Source organism: Danio aesculapii, chromosome 3 (assembly GCF_903798145.1).
Source record: "Danio aesculapii chromosome 3, fDanAes4.1, whole genome shotgun sequence".
Taxonomy (NCBI): domain Eukaryota; kingdom Metazoa; phylum Chordata; class Actinopteri; order Cypriniformes; family Danionidae; genus Danio; species Danio aesculapii.
The window spans coordinates 7,709,380-7,728,350 of NC_079437.1; the positions used below are offsets into that span (position 1 = coordinate 7,709,380).

An 18,971-nucleotide genomic window follows, 5' to 3' on the forward strand; every position below is an offset into this window, starting at 1 on the left:
AGCACATTTCATACACAGTGGCAATTCAAAGTGCTTTACATAAACAGGAATAAAAGAAACAAGCATAAGAGAAATAAAAACAAATGATTAAAAGCTGATTAAAATTCCAGCTAAAGGACCCAAGTCCTGAAATGCACCCTTTCTACACTGTCAGAAATAAAGGTACGCAAGCTGTCACTGGGGTGGTACCTTTTCAAAAGGTACACAGTTGTACTTACTTTGTAATATTATTATCACCTAACATTACATTATTATAACAATATTATATTTAACTGTATGTTAAGCAATATTTAATCACGTTAAAATTGTATTTAACTCTCACCATACAAAATATGGTAGAAAACGATGTTATGTATAGTTTATAGGTATAGTTTATACTTCTAGACATTTATTAGGGCCCCCAGATTTCCTGGGTCCCTGAGCGGCTGCTTACCTTGCTAATTGGTTAAATGCGCACCTGGTTATATCTTAATTAAACATTATAATGCAAAAACAACATTACTTGCACATAATAATACAGCTGTTCTGTGTCAGCTAAATCAGTTGACTCGTGAAATTCAAAATATTTAACCCAACTGGTTGAGTTATTAAATAAATAGCCAAACAAAGGCTAATAATAACCCAACAAAGCACCAAATATATAACCCAACTGGTTGAGTTATTAAATAAATAACCAAACAAAGGCTAATAATAACCTAACAAAGCACCAAATATTTAACCTAACTGGTTGAGTAAACCCAATAAAAGTTAAAAAATAACCCAACAAAGCAGTAAATATTTTAACTCAACCACTGGGTTAAATGAATAACCCAACGTTTTTTAGAGTGTATTCTGGTATTGCTATTATTACTAGTGCTACTATTAATGTCATAATTATGGCTGTGTAAATAAATAACGTACAGTTTAAAACAAATACTGATAATGCTTAATTTCCATTAGTTTTAAATTCCAGACACTTTTATTAAAATAAAACAAGACTCACATAGTGAACAGAACTAAGCCCAGGCAGTTATGAACTGTGCAGGCATGAAAACCTGTGTTGATGGAGCAGAATATGGAGCTCTGTGTGCTGTAGAGCAGTGTTTCCCAACCCTGTTCCTGAAGGCACACCAACAGTACACATTTTCAACCTCTCCCTAATCAAACACACCTGAATCACCTCATTAGAACATAAGAAGAGACTCCAACACCTGAAGTTAATTAGTCAGATAAGGGAGACATCCAAAATACTGTTGGTGTGCCTCCAGGAACAGGGTTGGGAAACGCTGCTGTAGAGGCTGTCCAGCAGCTGCAGCAGGCTCCACTCAGATGTTATTATAGGACACATTTGAGGTGAAATAATGACAGAGGCATCTGCTTTTTACACTTGTGTTTGGACACATTCAGCCTTCATTTATCATCATCTCTCACTGGTTTTCAGATGAAATGTTCATTCAGCTCATGCTCATTACTAAAGCACTTTAATAATAATTAATCACATTATAAAGCGCTTCACAGAGATGCTCAGTTCCTGGGTTTGTGTCCTAATAAACCTGCAGCAAATCCTCCGAGTGTCATTAGCCACTGGTGTTCAGTGCACACAGAGACTCAATCTGGAGTTCAGTCAGTGTGTGTGTGTGTGTGTGTGTGTGTGTGTGTTAGGCATTAAGGTGTTTATTGTGAGGTTTACACCTTTAATGGCTTAAAGTTTTTATCCACAGCAGCTTAAACACGAGGAATAAGAGTCACTGTATTGTTGATGAGGAGCTAACTTTAGCTCTCTTTCTCTCTGTGTTATTGTGTGGTGAACACTGAATGTGTTTGTGTCTCCCTCTAGTGGTCATGTTGAGTGTTTGCGCTCTGCTGCTGCTGGCGGCTCCAGCTGCCCTCGGCTCCGACTCTGACACACACAGACACCGACACGACTCCAACCTGGAGATCTGTATCCTCTCTCTCTCTGTGTGTGTGTGTGACGGATGTGTTTTTTGCATGTTTCTCTGATGTATGTGTGTGTGTCTGAGTGATATATCTGTGTGTGTGTGTTGTTCTCCTGATGGTCTCCTCCATCAGATAAGCGTCTGTTCGAGACGAAGAGGAAAGATCAGCTGAACGCTCTGAAGAATCTGGTGGAGCTCAACGACATCAACCAGCAGTACAAGATTATCGACATCATGCTCAAGGGCCTCTTCAAGGTGTGTGTATGTGTGTGTGTGTGAGTGTGAGAGAGAGATATTCATCACACTGTGTGCTCCTCATGAGGAAAACAGCCCATAAATCAGCCAGACTGCAGGAGTGTGAAGATGGAAATGTGCAGAGGGTTTACTGTGTACAGTACAAACATTAGAGTGTGTGTGTGTGTGTGTGTGTGTGTGTGTGTGTGTGTGTGTGTGTGTTCAGGTGCTGGAGGACTCCAGAGCTGTTCTCATAGCTGCTAACATGCGGCCTGACGATCCGTTCCCACTCGACGACAAACTCAAAGAAGGTGAGAAACTGTGTGTGTGTGTGTGCGTGTGTGTGTGTGATTTCTTGTCACTTTAATCATGTTCTGTATATTTTAATGTGTGTGTGTGTGTGTGTGTGTAGCGTACTCCCACGTAGTGGAGAACACGGCGTTCTTCGGTGACGTGGCTCTGCGTTTCCCGCGTATCGTGCACCATTATTACGAGCGTAACGCAGACTGGAGTGTGTTGCTGCGCTGGGGTCTGAGCTTCTGCAACCACACCGGGGTCTTCAGCGGAGGAGCACACCAGCACGTGCTCACACTGGTCAGAGCAGGGCATCATGGGGGATTACACACTGATAACACTGCTGGACCACTGACCTCTTTCTCTCTATCTATCTATGTGTGTGTGTGTGTGTGTGTTCAGATGTCACAAGAGCTAGGGATCACGGAGAAATCTGCAGACTTCGTCAATCCATACAGGACAGAACGAGATGATGTGAGTTACACACACACACACACACACACACACACACACACACACACACACACACACACAAACTCATATGAATGGATAAACACTCAAAAAAACCTACACAAACACTTAAACATACACACGCACAAACTCATACACAGACATAAATGCACAAACACACATACACACATGGCCACTTTATTAGGTACACCTGTCCAACTGCTCAAATGTCTAATCAGCCAATCACATGGCAGAAGCTCACTTCATTTAGGCATGTAGACATGGTCCAGACGATCTGCTGCAGGTCAAAGCGAGCATCAGAATGAGGAAGAAAGGGGATTTAAGTGACGCTGAATGTGGCATGGTTGTTGGTGCCAGACGGGCTGCTCTGAGTATTTCAGAAACTGCTGATCTACTGGGATTTTCACGCACAACCATCTCTAGGGTGTACAGAGAATGGTCCGACAAAGAGGAAATATCCAGTGAGCGGCAGTTCTGTGGGCGCAAATGCCTTGTTGATGCCAGAGGTCAGAGGAGAATGGCCAGACTGGTTCCAGCTGATAGAAAGGCAACAGTAACTCAAATAAGCACTCGTTACAACCGAGGTCTGCAGAAGAGCATCTCTGAACACACAACACGTCCAACCTTGAGGCGGATGGGCTACAGCAGCAGAAGACCACACCGGGTGCCGCTCCTGTCAGCTAAGAACAGGAAACTGAGGCTACAATTCACACAGGCTCACCAAAACTGGACAAGAGAAGATTGGAGAAACGTTGCCTGGTCTGATGAGTCTCCATTTCTGCTGACACATTCAGATGCTTGGGGCAGAATTTGGCCTCAACAACATGAAAGCATGGATCCATCCTGCCTTGTATCAGCGGTTCAGGCTGGTGGTGGTGGTGTAATGGTGTGGGGGAGATTTTCTTTGGGTCCATTAGTACCAATTGAGCATCAACACCACAGCCTACCTGAGTATTGTTCTGACCATGTCCATCCCTTTATGACCACAGTGTCTCCATCTTCTGATGGCTACTTCCAGCAGGATAACGCACCATGTCATAAAGCGTGAATCATCTCAGACTGGTTTCTTGAACATGACAATGAGTTCACTGTACTCAAATGGCCTCCACAGTCACCAGAGCTCAATCCAATAGAGCACCTTTGGGATGTGGTGGAACGAGAGATTGGCATCATGGATGTGCAGCCGACAAATCTGCAGCAACTGCGTGATGCTATCATGATCAATATGGAGCAAAATCTCTGAGGAATATTTCCAGTAGCTTGTTGAATCTCTGACACCAAGGATTAAGGCAGTTCTGAAGGCAAAACGGGGTCCGACCCGGTACTAGTGGGGTGTACCTAATAAAGTGGCCGGCGAGTGTACACAAACACATACACTCTCACACAAACATGTATACAAACACACACTCCTACACACAAGCATACACACTGAAACGTATGCATGCACACTCAGTCTACTTTGCACACATTCGGTCTCTTGCGTGCACACTCAGTCTACCGTGCACACACAGTCTGTCTTCCTGCCCACACACACTGTCTCTCGCATGCGCACTCGATCTCTGGCACCCACACTCGGTCTCTCTCCCGCACACATTGGTCTACCTCGCGCAAACTCTGTCTACAGTGTGCACACTCGCTCTACCGCGCACGTTTGGTCTCTCTCGCGCGAACATGGGTCTACCTTGCGCACACTTTGCCCACCGTACACATTTGGTCTCTGTCGTGCACAATCGGTCTCACATGCACACTCGGTCTCTCTCCCACGCACATCGGTCTACCTCACACACAATTAGTCTCTCTCACGCGCACACTCAGTCTCTCTCGTGCGCACATGGGTCTACCTCAGCACACTCTGCCCACCGCGCACATTTGGTCTCTCTTGCACAATCAGTCTCGCGCGCACACTTAATCTCTCTTGCGCGCACATGGGTCTACCTCACGCACACTCAGCCCACCGCTCACATTTGGTCTCTGTCGTACAATCGGTCTCGCGTGCACACTCGGTCTGTCTCGCGCGCACATGGGTCTACCTCGCACACATTCAGCCTCTCGCGCACACTCAGTCTACCTTACGCACACTCGACCCACCGCGCACATTTGTTCTCTTTTGCGCGCACACTCGGTCTCTCTCGCGCACACACTCTGTGTACCTCGCGCACACTCGGCCTCACTTGGCTTTTGTCCACCCTGGCGCCTCATACTTCTGCTCATACCTTGAGTAGTGTTTCAAACAGACTCCTTTCCTTCTGTGCATCAGGTGCTGCAGACGGCCGAGGCCTTCCAGAAGATTCTGCGTGAGGAGGAGAAGAGGAGGAGGAAGGAGGAGAAGAGGAAAGAGATCCGGAAAGGGCCGCGCATCTCTCGCTCGCGCACCGAGCTGTGATGACGAGCTCCAGACCTTCACACACTATCAGGGAGAGTCCGACACGGGCCGCCGCAGCGTTTACACTGAGTCCTCCATCCACACACACGCTGCAGGGTCACCCACCGCTGCTGTGTGTGTGTGTTGGAGATCTGGGTCGGCTGCAGGGGGAGGAGTCAGGGAGGGGGAGGGGTCACAAGGAGGTATACTGGAGTCGGGGCGGGCTGCAGCGGGAGGAGTCTGGGTGGGGGTACGGTGTCACATAGGGTATACTACTTTTAGGCTTTAGGGGAGGAGTCTGTATGCTGCAGGGTTACGAGGGGGGTTTACTGGAGTCTGGGCTACAGGAGGAGGAGTCTGGGTGGGGCCGGGGTCACAAGGGGTGGACTGAAGTCTGTGGATTCGGGGTATAGGGACGGGATCATGAGCTGTTTACTGGAGTCTGTGTGAGGTTCAGGGGGAGGAGTCAGAGAAGGGGGAGAAGTCTGTGTGGGCAGGGTCACGGTGGGATTACTGGAGTCTGGGTTGCAGGGGGAGAAGTCTGGTGTGGGCGGGCGCATGACTGGATTCAATGGAGTCTGTGTGGGCTTCAGAGGGAGGAGTCTATAGGCGGGGGTTTCTGTTTGGTCATATAGAAGTGTTAAATGTGGGTGTGGTTAAGCCAGTGTGAGGTGTCTTTGAAGGGAGGGTGTTTTTAAATAAGTGGGAGGAGTCTCTGTGGGTCTGGTCATGAGGGTGTTTTTACTATACATGAGTTAAAAGAGGGTGTGGTTATTTATGGGAGGAGTCTGGGTGGGCGGGGTCACAGTGTTTTTGTCAATAGGGCAGTTAAAGGAATAGTTCATACAAAAATGAACATTTACTCACTATTTACTCATCCTCAAAGGGTTTCAAATGTTCTTGAACACTAAAGAAGATATTTGAATAAGCTAATAAACCTGTAAGCATTGACTTCCATTGTAGGAAAAACAACCTCTATTTTAGTCAATGGTTACAGGTTTTCAGCATTCTTCAAACAATGTGTTTAGTGTTTACCAAACACCAAACAGGTCTCACACAAGTAAAGGCTGAGTAAAGGATGGCTATTTTCATTTTTGGGTGAACTATCCCTTTTAGAGAGGGGTGTGTGTGTGGGAGGAGTCTGGGTGGGTGTGGTTTGATCAGTAGGCGTGGTCACCGTGGCTCTGTGTCTAAGGTGTTTTAGACACTGCTATTTAGATTTGTTTAACTCTTAATCTGTTTTGATAATGTGATATCAGACATTGTTGAAGTTCCTCTACAACATATTGAGAATATTTAGACTGAAGAGATGCTTTATTCCAGGGTACTTTATAGAATAATAAGAGGAGAACTGTGGGCGATTCACATCTCTGTGCTTTCTTTACAGCCATTACAGTATAGACCATTTAGTGAGTGTGTGTGGGTGTGAGAGAGAGAATCAATCAGTGTGTGTTTGAGTATGAAATAAATGTTGATGATCTGACCTGAGATCAGATCTGCACTGCCATGAGGGAATCTCCATGATAATGAGTCTGAATGAATGTGAGATCAGTTTAAGTGTGTTTCGGTTTCACTTTATTTTCTGCTCTGATCAAATAAAGTGTGTGTGTGTGTGTGTGTGTGGGTGTGTGTGTGTGTGTGTGTGTGAGAGAGAGGGAATCAAACTGCTTTATTCTGTGCCTGAGATGCTTTCATTCATCATCATCATGTGATCACGCGACTGTTATTATATCTGTTCATCATCAACTGGAGATATTAATATAGATCAAATGAATAAAGTTTATTAAACAAACTCTGCATTTCTGGTCAGTTTAATAAGGTTGTGTGTTTAGCTCTTCAAGCCCATATTAAATAATACTATAGTCATTAATAGTAAATACTAGTGTTTTTGAACAGTACTGAGGTGTATTGCACTGTATATAGTATAGTACTTACAACACTTTGATACTGAGTGCTCCACGACAGCCGACTGTAGTATTTACTATAGGGAACTGATAAACTAATAAATAACCTACTATACTATAGTATACTTTTTACTATGGTAAACTTGTGTACTGTTGTCAAATATGCCCTATAGCGGTACTAAACTACTGTGTAGGGTATTTTTTGTTGTGTTTCTGTAGAATTACCTCAACAGATTTACTATAGTGTTTTGTCGTGTTTTGTTTATTGTGATGAATTTCTGTGAACTTCCGCTCGTTCTTCCTCTGAAAGACCGTGAAGAGTGAGGACCTGTTATTCAGGTTCAGTGATAAACTCAATGCCACTGTAGTGAGGAAGTTGTGAATCTGAAGTGAACTTTGAACCGCAGATCGACTTGTGGTGAGTTTACATTTGATTTCCACCTGTCATATATTATGAAAAGTGACGATGACAGTCAGACTTGTGTCAATGTTGTGGTCAAGTTTTAAATATAATTCATTTTAGGACTCGTTTCCCGCGCTCATGTGTGGAGAAAATGGCAACGGGTGCAGAAACACCATCAGGTAAGAATGGCGACATGATGATGACGGGGAAATATATTTAATTCCCCTCACAAAACGCAGTTTGCAAATTCAGAATGATAATGAGGTCCTCCATTCGCAAAGTGTACAACGAATTTCCTTTTATGTGCTAGTAAAAAAAATAAAATATATGTTTTAAACAAATTAGTACACATTATGCGAGCTAAATACAATATAAAACGCATTCACCAAATTCCCGCATTACTTAGTAATTACATTTTTGTTTCCCCCCGCAATATTAGACAATCAAGCTCTTTTCTAATTCTTTCAAACACTTATAAAACGAGCAGATATAATGGACTTTGCCTCGGTCAGGTTTAAAGCTGGCTACGCGCCTTTAAAAGAGAAATAGTGTAGTGTGTTTGTGAAACCCTCGTGCATTTGAGCAACACTAATGTTTGGGTGTAAATGTTTAACAGTTCATCAAAGTAATTCTTGTAAAGATGTGCCAGACACTTTATTTATCACTGTTTATCTAGCTAATATAGACAATCCCTGCTGAAAAATCTAGCTTAAACCAGCCTAGGCTGGTTTTAGCTGGTTGACCAGCCTGGTTTTAGAGGGGTTTTGGCCATTTCCAGCCTGGTCTTAGCTGCGAGATGACCAGCTTAAACCAGGCTGGAAATGGCCAAAAAACCCTCTAAAACCAGGCTGGTCAACCAGCCTAGGCTGGTTTAAGCTAGATTTTTCAGCAGGGATTTTGAAGGATGTAAACAAAAGCAATGGTCCCACCGCATTTCCTGTTTTACATTTTAATTTCTAAAGCTTCCGAGAACCCAAACAGAGCCACATATTGATAGATAATGTTATGATGGCTGTTTTATCATTAAGTTATGATAAAATTGCCTCTTGTTACAGTTGTGAAATAGTTTAATAACAAGCAGGAAATGTTCATTGGCCAATGACATGACCTTATTGAAGTAGTCTATATATTTACACACAGTAATCTACTACATAAAATGCTGCAAGTAATCGGTGTTGGAGGAGGGAGTATTCCACAAAATGCATTCACAGTTAGATTTAAATAGGCACATTATTTTAAATGAAGAGTTTCAGTAATTATTCACAGAAATAGTTATAGGCCATTGTACTCTCATGTCATTAACAGTAAGTGAATTAATAAATCATTATTATTGGTGGGCATTTACTGCTTTACATTGAAAAAGAATTTGACCTTTAATAAATAATTGTGTAAATAAATAATTGACACAGAATTCTCCATATTATCTGTCTTTTTAATATATGTATTAGCTCTTCCAGTTGATCCAGTGATGCGGATTCTCCTGGTGGGCAGGAAGGGTTCTGGGAAAAGCTCATCCGGAAACACCATACTGGGAGAAAACAAGTTTAAAGTCTACAAACAAAAGAAGAAACACGAGTCTGAAGTTAGTGAGGGTCAAACACAGATCGGAGAGACACATGTTCATCTGCTGGATTGTCCAGATCTGCTGGATCCAGATGTGGATGAAGAGAAACTGCAGAAACTGGAGGAGCAGCTGCTGTCTGCATGTTCAGCAGGTCTCAGTTCAGTTCTGCTCACCGTTCCTCTGGAGAAACCACTGCAGAATGAAGAGGAGATGCTGGAGTATATTAAACATCTGTTTGGTCCTGGAGTTCAGAAATGCATCATGATCCTGTTCACACGTGGAGATAAGCTGGAGGAACTGGATGAACCAATGAGCATTAAGGAATATCTCCAAAATCACGCAGATCTCCAGCGGCTGGTGACTGAATGTGGAGAAAGATTTCAGTGTTTTAACAACAAGAGTAAATCAGGAGATCAGGTGACAGATCTGCTGCAGAAGATTAAGGGAACGGTGGATGAGAACAAAGGAAAGTCCTTTATGAGAAGGATCAACAGCAAGGACAAAATGATCAATTGTAAGTTTTTTTTGTTGTTACATTAAATTCAGACTATGTAAGATTATTTACTTAAATCCTCCAGAAAATACTAGAACAGTGGTAAATATTTTGCTGACTTACGTGCTTAAATTATGCCAAATATGTGAGAATATTCTAACGCAGAGAACTGGTGGATGGAGCATGTGTGTTTGTGTGTTCATGCTAATAAACACACTCCATTTCCAGTGTTCTGTCCCAGCTGTCAGATTGTCCGACCTTCCATTCAAAAAGCAGATAGCACATTTTTTTTGTCAAATAAGTTTCATTGAAGACACCGATTAAGAAAGAAAAAGATTCTCTGTTTACATATTTTGTCCACATAAAGGCAAAGCAAAACAATATAAAAATCATAATAATAATAAAAAAAAAACCACCCACATAACAAGCCAACTTGTTACAAAGACCTGTTTAAACAACAGAGTATGATGACAACGCATATTAAAACATTACAGTTTTTTGTTCAAGGTAACACATAAAAGGATTCCAAATTTGGTCAAATTGTTCAAGTTTTCTTTTCAAATAGTATCTAATTTGCTCCAAATGTAACATAGAGGCAATTTCTCCAAGCCACTGTTTACATGTAGGGGATTCCTTTTTTTCCAAAACAGTAGCAGCAGCTTCTTGGCAGTAGTTAAGCAGTATGAGAGCAATTTATGTTGTGTATTTGACAACAAATGCGTTGTTCAGAGATTCCCAGAATTAAAAGCATTGGATCTGGTTGCAACCTCAACACCTCGGAAAGCACTTCAAACATTCCATTCCAATAATTCTGTATCTTAGAATGAGACAGATCTGCATCTGATGAATTACATTTGTTACAAAGAGGTGAAATATTTTGGAAGATTCTATTGAAATGTTTCTTTGAAAAATGAAACCTATGAATTATTTTAAACTGAATAAGACAATGTCTCCAAACCTGATTGCCACATTTCTTCCGAATTTGCACTCCCAATTCTTTCTCCCACTCCTCCTTAAAACATTTTGTGGAGGGGGAAATAACAGATTGTAGTTGTTCATAAGTTATTGATAATGCTTTTTTACTACCTTTGCACCAATCTAGGCATTTGTCAATGATTGAAGGTGATGTACTATCCAATGAAGACATATGGGCATGTACAGTTAAAGTCAGAATTTTTCGCCCCCCTTTGAATTCTTTTTCTTTTTTAAATATTTTTTAAATGATGTTGAACAGATTCAGGAAATGTTCACAGTATGTCTGATAATATTTTTTCTTCTGGAGAAAGTCTTATTAGTTTTATTTTGGCTAGAATAAAAGCAGTGTTTAATTTTTTAAACACTATTTTAAGGTCAATATTATTAGCCCCTTTAAGCTATATATTTTTTCCTGATAATACAATAACTTGCCTAATTACCCTAACCTGCCTAGTTAACCTAATTACCCTAGTTAAGCCTTTAAATGTGACTTTAAGCTGTATAGAAGTGTCTTGAAGAATATCTAGTCTAATATTATTTACTGTCATCATGACAAAGAGAAAATAAATCAGTTATTAGAGATGAGTTATTAAACTATTATGATTAGAAATGTGTTGGAGAAATCTGCTCTCCGTTAAACAGAAAGTGGGGAAAAAATAATCAGTGGGGGCTAATAATTCTGACTTCAACTGTATATAGTTCCTAATCTGTAAAATCTAAAAAAAAATAAATAAATAAAATAAAAATGATTCTGAGGGAATTTAAATTTCTGCTGTAATTGGTTAAATGAAGCTAGATTTCCATCAGTAAAAAAAGATCGTCTAATGTCGACGGTATAAATGATGGATTCTCAGCAATGGGAGTTAGAAGAGAAAGTTACTTTATCTTAAAATGGTGCTTCATCTGTTTCCAGATGCGATGCATATTCCGAATTAAGATATTACTGTTAAAAATCAAACCTTCTAAAGTCACAGGTGAGAGAATTACTGCCCCTAGGTTAAATGGATGACACTGATCACACATTAGTTGGAGCCATGTTGGTAGAGTTTCATATTTATCCAAACATAATGAAATTAGACTTAAGAAGGAAGCCCAGTAATAAAGGCGAAAGTCTGGAAGTGCCAGACTTCCCTCCTGTTTAGACTTGCAGAGATGTGCCTTTTTAATTCTATGATTTTATATCCCCACAAGAACGGAAGAACGGTCGAGTCTAATTGTTTAAAGGATTTAGGTAGAAAGATTGGACTGTTTTGAAATAAGTAAAGTATCTGTGGTAAGATGATCATTTTTTTTGCATTTATTCTACCATATAAAGATATTGGGAGTGTCCTCCAAAATTGAATATTTGCTTGCAATTTGGAAATTAGAGGGATGTAGTTGGCACTAATGTCTGCTGAATATTTATATGTAAATACAATTCCAAGATAAGTAAATTTTTGCATTGAAACTTTAAATGGAGAGGAATGTATTGAGGACAGATCTTTTAGTCCAGTGGGCATTAATTCACTAAAATCTAAATTAACTTTGAACCCTGAAAACGTGCCAAAGGATTGAATAGTGTTCAAGACGTTTGGTATAGTAATACGGGGTCTTGTAATGTATAGTAAAATATCGTCTGCGTACAGAGATGCTTTATTATGTTGAGCAAGGGGTTCTATAGACTACGCAAATAACAGGGGAGATAGAGGACATCCTTGTCTGGTCCCCCTTTGTAGAATAAAGGGACCAGATAAAGTATTATTAGGTAATACCTGAGCTGTAGGGCATTTATATAAGATCTTTATCCAATTTATAAAGTTATCACCCATGTCAAATTTTTCTAATACTGCAGATAGATAATGCCATTCTATTCAATCAAATGCTTTTTCTGCACGAGTGAGATTATTACCAGATTTTCTGGAGCAGCTTTGGAGTGATGCATTATATTAAAAAGGCGTCTTGTATTTTGCGAAACATTCCTACCAGGAATAAAACCATTCTGGTCAGTATGAATTAGACCACTGATTAATTTAGCTAATCTATTGGCGAGTGTGTTTGACAGAATTTTCTGATCTACGTTAAGAAGAGAAGTTGGTCTATATCCTTCCACCTCCTCTGTGTTTTTACCTTTTTTTGGAATAACAGTGATGACTGCTTCATTGAACGATGGTGGTAATCCGCTCCTTAATGCCTCCTTAAATGTCCAAAGAAGGGAAGGTAATGTTTTATATAACTTGGAGGGTAGGCCATCAGGACCATGCGTTTTACTGGTCTTTAGGGACTTACTGTGTTTTTAACTCCTCTAGGGAAATTAGTCTCCATTAAGGAGATTCCGGTCGTCTTGGGTAAGAGAAGGGAGATTACATTTGTTTAAGAATTTATCCATAGCTTGCAAATCTATGCAGGGGTCAGATGAGTATAGGTTTGAATAGAATTCTTTAAGTAAAATAATAAAACGGTAAAAAACAATGAAAATTAAATGATAAGAAAATAAATGCTACTACTACTACTAATAATAATAATAATAATACAAAAAAGCAAATTACATTCTAAGTGCTGTAAAAGTGTCTTAATCAGATCCCACAACATGCATAAAACTCAGTAGTTAGCCCATCTGAGCTGCGGGATTTACTCTTCTTCATAGACAGCATTACTGTGGTGAGTTTGTCTAAAGAAAGCTGGAAAATACAGGATTAGGTTTGATTTCCTACATAAAAGAGTTAGCAAATTTCTCATCATAATCGGAGCAGTATATTTTGTTATAAAGTGAATATACAACTGTATTAATTTGTTTGGGATTTTGATTTATGTTGCAATCAATTGATTAAGCCGAAATACAATTTAGGGTGGCACGGTGGCTCAGTGGTTAGCACTGTGGCCTCACAGCAAGAAGGTTGCTGGTTTAAGTCTCGGCTGGGTCAGTTAGCATTTCTGTATGGAGTTTGCATGTTCTCCTTGTGTTGGCATAGGTTTCCTCTGGGTGCTCCGGTTTCCCCCACAGTCCAAATACATTTGCTATAGGAGAATTGATTAACTTAATCGGTCGTACTGTATGAGTGTGTATGTGTGTGTGAATGAGTGTGTATGGGTGTTTCCCACAACTGGGTAGTGGCTGGAAGGGCATCCGCTGTGTAAAACATATGCTGGAATAGTTGGTGGTTCATTACGCTGTGATGACCCCTGATAAATAAGGGACTAAGCCAAAGTAAAATGAATGAATGAATGAAATACAATTTATTTTAATATTTATTTTGTCCAATGCAAAGAAATAACTGGTATTTTTCACTCCCATTTCTCACCGTTTAGCCCTCAGTCTTATAAGTGCACCCTTTGCTAGATTTAGAAAAGTCATCTGTTTCATTTCTTAATTTAGATAATAGGTTTCCTCAGTGTTGAGTTTCTTCAGAAAATAGCTTGACAAGCTCTGATAATTTCTTGACATCTTTTAGAATTAGATAATAACTTTACTAGATTGTGAAAAGCCTTAAATTATTTTGCAATTGTCTATATTTCCCCTCAAAGAAATTGACATTAATCTATGATCTGATAAAGGTGAATACCTAATTGAGGTGTCTGAAACAAATTGCACCGCATTAGTATATAAGAGCCAAAAATCTATTTGAGTCTCCGGAAAGAAAGATCACAGGCTTTCTGCGCAGAAGGCTTGGCCTACCCTGCAGTTTTATTAGTGCTGCTCTCTATGGGACCAGTAACAACTAACAGCTGCCTTCTAATGCACTCACTGAAGAATTTAGAGTGTCACGCACAAGAGAAGCCCTGCAGTACAGAGACCTCCGGGATCAGAAAGTGTCAGGAGCTGGCATTGAGGGAAGAACAGAGTGGAAGTGGAGGACTGAGAGAGCAGTAGAGGTGGTGGAGTCACGCCTCAGGCAGAGGGAGTTGGTTGGCACACTGGCAACAGGGAGAGTTGGCTTGGGATTTTTTCCCAAAGACCCTAGTAGGCCAGGCTGGAGGAAAGGAGAGGCACCGGCTAAGGAAGAAGTTTGAGCTGGTGTGGAGGAAGAGCGAGTGAGCTGGACAGTGGGGCTGAGGCAGCAGGGGGAAAAAGATCACCGGGAAAAAACATCATGCAGGCAGACTTCGAGCACATCTGATTCCTCATCCCGGAATCGATATGATACACTACCAAGTCCAGCCAAACTTCATGTGTGGGGCAAGATTAATACTCCAGCATGCCAGTTATGCTCTGGAAGGGTATCAACACTTATTGAGCAGCTATCCAAAGGCCCTGGCAGAAGGGTACTGAAGACTATGGCAGAAAGCATATGCAATGCCATCATCTCCGGTAGGTACCATCTTACCCCGAAAAGGAGGATTGACTTTGTGAAAGCTGGGGAGGAATTCTGCCAACTGTAAAGGACAAGGTCAGGCCTCCTCCACTCAGCCCCTGACTGGCAGTTGCAAGTTGATCTGGGGAAGCAGTTAAAGTTCCCACAGCACATAGTTACAACATCACTCCGATCAGACAGAATTATCATTTCTAAGGCAACAAGGCAGTTGATTATGCCTGAACTCACAGAGCCCTGGGAAGAGCTGATGGAAGAGGCAAATGAAAGGAAATGCTCAAAGTACCAGAAGCTAGTAAAGGTGGGCTGTAGGGTTTACGGGGCGTTCACTCTGTAAAGTTTTCAACCTCAGCTGGGTCACCTGGGTGAGGGTGTCTGATGTTGAAAGACACCCAAAACACCCAATGACCCCAGGATACATCACTGATGATGCGTCCTAGGGCATCTAGATGAAGTATCTTGCACACTTATAAACACACTTAAAGTCTTTTTAAGGGTAAAATGGGGTGTAGTGACCAACCACATTTTAGAGGTGCTTTGATCAGTATTTTTGAGGCTGATCACCAATTACTGATCACTTGAATCCATATCGACCAATACTGATCAACGATTACAGAAGTCATCGGTGTGCAAATCAAGGAATAGGCAGGTGCAGCTTGACAATAAACTCCATTGTGTTAGAAATTTAATTCTTATGTTGTCATTATAATAGGTTCATCATAAAATGTAAATGTAACTTTGCCGGTTCTACACCACCCAACCCACACCGAGCTGGGATCGATCGAGCAACCCTCCGCATGGGAGTCAGTTGCTCTAACAAGGAGGCTAAAGACCATGGCGTCTAGTGTCTGTTGCTAGAGCACCTTTAGAGGTCAGAGGAGTGAGGTACTTTCCAGAAGTAAAACAAATGTAAAGATGTGTGAACGGCCCTAATGGCGTGGCATGGGTACTAATTATAATTAAAAAATAGACTGTCTCCAGCGTGACACGGCGCCACCTGTTGAACACTCCTGCTTATGGATGGTATAATGCGACAGTAGCTGTTGCTTGAGCTCTTCAAACAGGGCAAGTAGAGAAATTATATGTTCCTCTAATATCCACAGGGCACTATAAGCATTATAAGCCTAAAATGTATTGTCAGATGTAACAGCACATGCAATCACATGAGCTGAAGAACTGGAGGTGGTGGACTCTGGCATAATAAATGCTTTGCTGGCACATCTCTCTAGTCTATCAACAGCAATTGCTTCAGGGTTTAAGACTGACTATACAAATGCTTTCATATAAAGGCTTGTTTACGCTTCTGTGTCGAGTGATCAGCATGACCCACAGTGCCTGCCTTGCGCATAGTCGTGCATTTATACTTCTGCGTGATGTTTGTTGTTCTGCAATAACTCTTCTCAAACTCTAGCTGAGTAAGTTTTAGCTACTTGTACATTAAGTCAGTGTTTCCCAACCCTGTTCCTGGAGGCACACCAACAGAACATATTTTGGATGTCTCCCTTATCTCACCCATTCACTTCAGGTGTTGGAGTCTCTTCTAATGTTCTGGTGAGTTGATTCAGGTGTGTTGGATTAGGGAGCGCTTGAAAATGTGTACTGTTGGTGTGCCTTCAGGAACAGGCGGGAACCAGTGGACGTACAACACCTTTAATTGTAAGGTAAACATAACACAAACGTTTCCATCTGGAGCTCCTTCATGGAACTCAACATCTGTAAGCAGACACTCCATCAGGCTCGCAGCTCTCTGCGCTGCCCACGCTCGTCAGAGCTACCAAGCCGACCAATCACAGAGCTTGCGCTATGTATTGTCATTATTGTCAGCCACAGCAAGGGTTATGCGACCTCGCAAAGGCTGCGCCAGATCATATGCGGTGCTTGCTGCAGAAGTATAAATCAGCCTTAAGACAGAACAATATTGTGCATAAGAGGCATTTACGGTTGATGAAAACAAGTAGCTCAACATGATTTGTGGTGCATTCGCATGTAAACATTTGTCCTTGTAGGATGAAATATAAGTATGCGGTGTAGAAGCATGTTTGTAGATGATCACAACTCCCATAAGTCCACACTCAGCCACACAGCCATTAAAATAAGCCTTTGTTTGTTGTCAGTACACACCCTCTAGTGGCCAAAATTAGACACTGTGACTTTAATACACACTCTAAAAATAAGTTATAGATGTGAAGGCATTGATGTTTACTTGAAGAACATTTAAGATTCCTTTTCATCCCACACAATGTTCTTTAAGATGAAAGTTCCTGGTGTTCATTAACTGATTTTCTAAAAATGGTTGAGCAACCAAAAGTATCACTGTGAAACCCTCTGAATTCTGGAATCTGAGCACATGGAAAGTTGGGCCACAAGTGTTCAAACTCTAAATCAAGATAATTTAATCTTGTCTTCATTTCAGTAGTTACTGTCTCACCACCGGTCTCATTAAACTTTTAAACATCAAGGTTTCAAATGGATTGTGCAGTGATGCCAAAGAACCAGTTTGCTTTCTTTAAAGAAACCTTGCAGTGCTTAAGGTTATTGAGACTCATTTGTGCACTGAGATGGAAAATGCATGATTGTTAAAGGCTCTTAATGGAATAATTTGACATTGGTGGTATTTGTGTAGTTTCAGGAGCAAGTTCAGCTGGAGAAGAGTCAGATGAGCTTCAGGTTCCTGAAGGCAAAGAAGAGGTCAGACTGGTTCTGCTGGGGAAAACTGGAGTGGGAAAAAGTGCCACCGCTAACACCATCATCGGCAGAAACCGCTTTAACTCTTCCACCAGTTCAAAATCTCAGACCAAACTGTGCCAGTCAGAAACTAGACTGAGGAGCAGAAAGCAGATCTCCGTCATCGACACTCCTGGACTCTATGACACTGAACTGAGTGAAAAGGAGATCATTACAGAAATAGCCAAATGCATAACTTACGCTTCTCCTGGTCCACACGCTTTCATTATTGTGATTAAAGTGGGCAGATTCACTGAAGAAGAGAAAAACACAATACAACAGCTGAAAGAGGTGTTTGGAGAACAGATGGAGAAATACTCCATGATCATCTTCACTCATAAAGATCAGCTAGAGAAAAAGAAAACCATTGAGCAGTTCCTAGAGAAAGGTGATCCGGCTCTTAAAGGACTTGTGGAGAGTTGTGGAAGACGGTTCTTCTGTTTGGACAATAAATCTGCCAGTTTCCCCCAGTTTAAAGATCTGATCAGTAAAGTAGAGGAGATGGTGGAGGAAAATGGAGGAGCGCACTTCTCCAGTGAGATGTTTGAAGAAATACAGAAACGCATTGAGGAGATTCAAAACCAGAAACTGAAGGAGAAAGTGAAGCAGTTCAAGCAGAAGGGCAAGAAGGTCACTCAGACAGAATGGCAGAAAATCTACTGGCGTTTAGTGGAGGAGTCCAAGCATGAAGCTAAGGAAATCAATGTTGAAGGTTTTTTAAAACATTATGCTACGTCTTTGGCAAAACATGAGGAGATGTTAAAAGTGACCCATGAGGAGAAAGAGAGTGCTATTGCGGAGGCTAAGAGGATAGGAGTAAGTCATGGAAATGCTGTTAAACTCGCAATTATAGCGACACGGAAACTAGCAAAACAGAAGTGTAAAGTTCAGTGAGAGATCCAGTCATGACCAGACAAATGAGCCTTCCTGCAGGTTTTCATACTAATACTTGAAACCAAATATGATTTAGTCAAAGCTGAAGGCATCTTTACTGTTATCTGCTTCATAGGAGCTTCTGTGCCTCAGTCTACATACTGTGATGATATTTTTCAGTAGTCTCTGCATTACACTCACTTAACCACTGAAACTGCTTGTGATATTAATCAGGATTTATGTGCATTTATATATGCAGGACTGATTGTATTCTCACTCAGCCGCTGTGTGATGCTTTGCTGTTTGCTTTGTTTTTTTACACTTGTGACAAATCATTGAGATGTTTTTTTATTTGGACTACACAATCTGCTTAGATTAAAGTTAAGCAGAGCCTGGAAATGCAGATGTCAAATACAAGAAACAAGAAATGGCTAAATATGCATCTTTTTCAAGACCTAACTATAACACTAGC

General features: G+C 41.2%; 2 protein-coding genes across 2 annotated transcripts in view; both read left to right on the forward strand.

The window, feature by feature from the left end:
• The window catches only part of ccdc134 (coiled-coil domain containing 134), a 6,941-nt gene extending 1,485 nt beyond the window's left edge, over positions 1-5,456 (forward strand). Inside the window, exons 2-7 of the mRNA XM_056453048.1 lie at positions 1,817-1,921; positions 2,050-2,171; positions 2,377-2,461; positions 2,563-2,744; positions 2,847-2,918; positions 5,173-5,456. Of these exons, the coding sequence (XP_056309023.1) occupies positions 1,822-1,921; positions 2,050-2,171; positions 2,377-2,461; positions 2,563-2,744; positions 2,847-2,918; positions 5,173-5,298 (687 nt within the window). The 5' untranslated portion in view covers positions 1,817-1,821 and the 3' untranslated portion in view covers positions 5,299-5,456. The remainder of the gene's footprint in view (positions 1-1,816; positions 1,922-2,049; positions 2,172-2,376; positions 2,462-2,562; positions 2,745-2,846; positions 2,919-5,172) is intronic.
• Positions 5,457-9,048: 3,592 nt separating this feature from the next.
• LOC130220816 (GTPase IMAP family member 4-like) lies at positions 9,049-18,667 on the forward strand. The gene is made up of 2 exons (XM_056453061.1): positions 9,049-9,662; positions 17,526-18,667. Exons 1-2 carry the CDS (start codon positions 9,053-9,055, stop codon positions 18,518-18,520), a joined length of 1,605 nt encoding a protein of 534 aa, XP_056309036.1. The 5' UTR covers positions 9,049-9,052; the 3' UTR covers positions 18,521-18,667.
• The last annotated feature ends 304 nt before the right edge of the window (positions 18,668-18,971 follow it).

Excerpts from the sequence above, each read along its gene's own strand:
- LOC130220816 (XM_056453061.1), top strand. The coding sequence starts at position 9,053 with ATGCGGATTCTCCTGGTGGGCAGGAAGGGTTCTGGGAAAAGCTCATCC. Across the intron at positions 9,663-17,525 it reads CAAGGACAAAATGATCAATT|TTTCAGGAGCAAGTTCAGCT; the intron begins GTAAGTTTTTTT and ends GTATTTGTGTAG.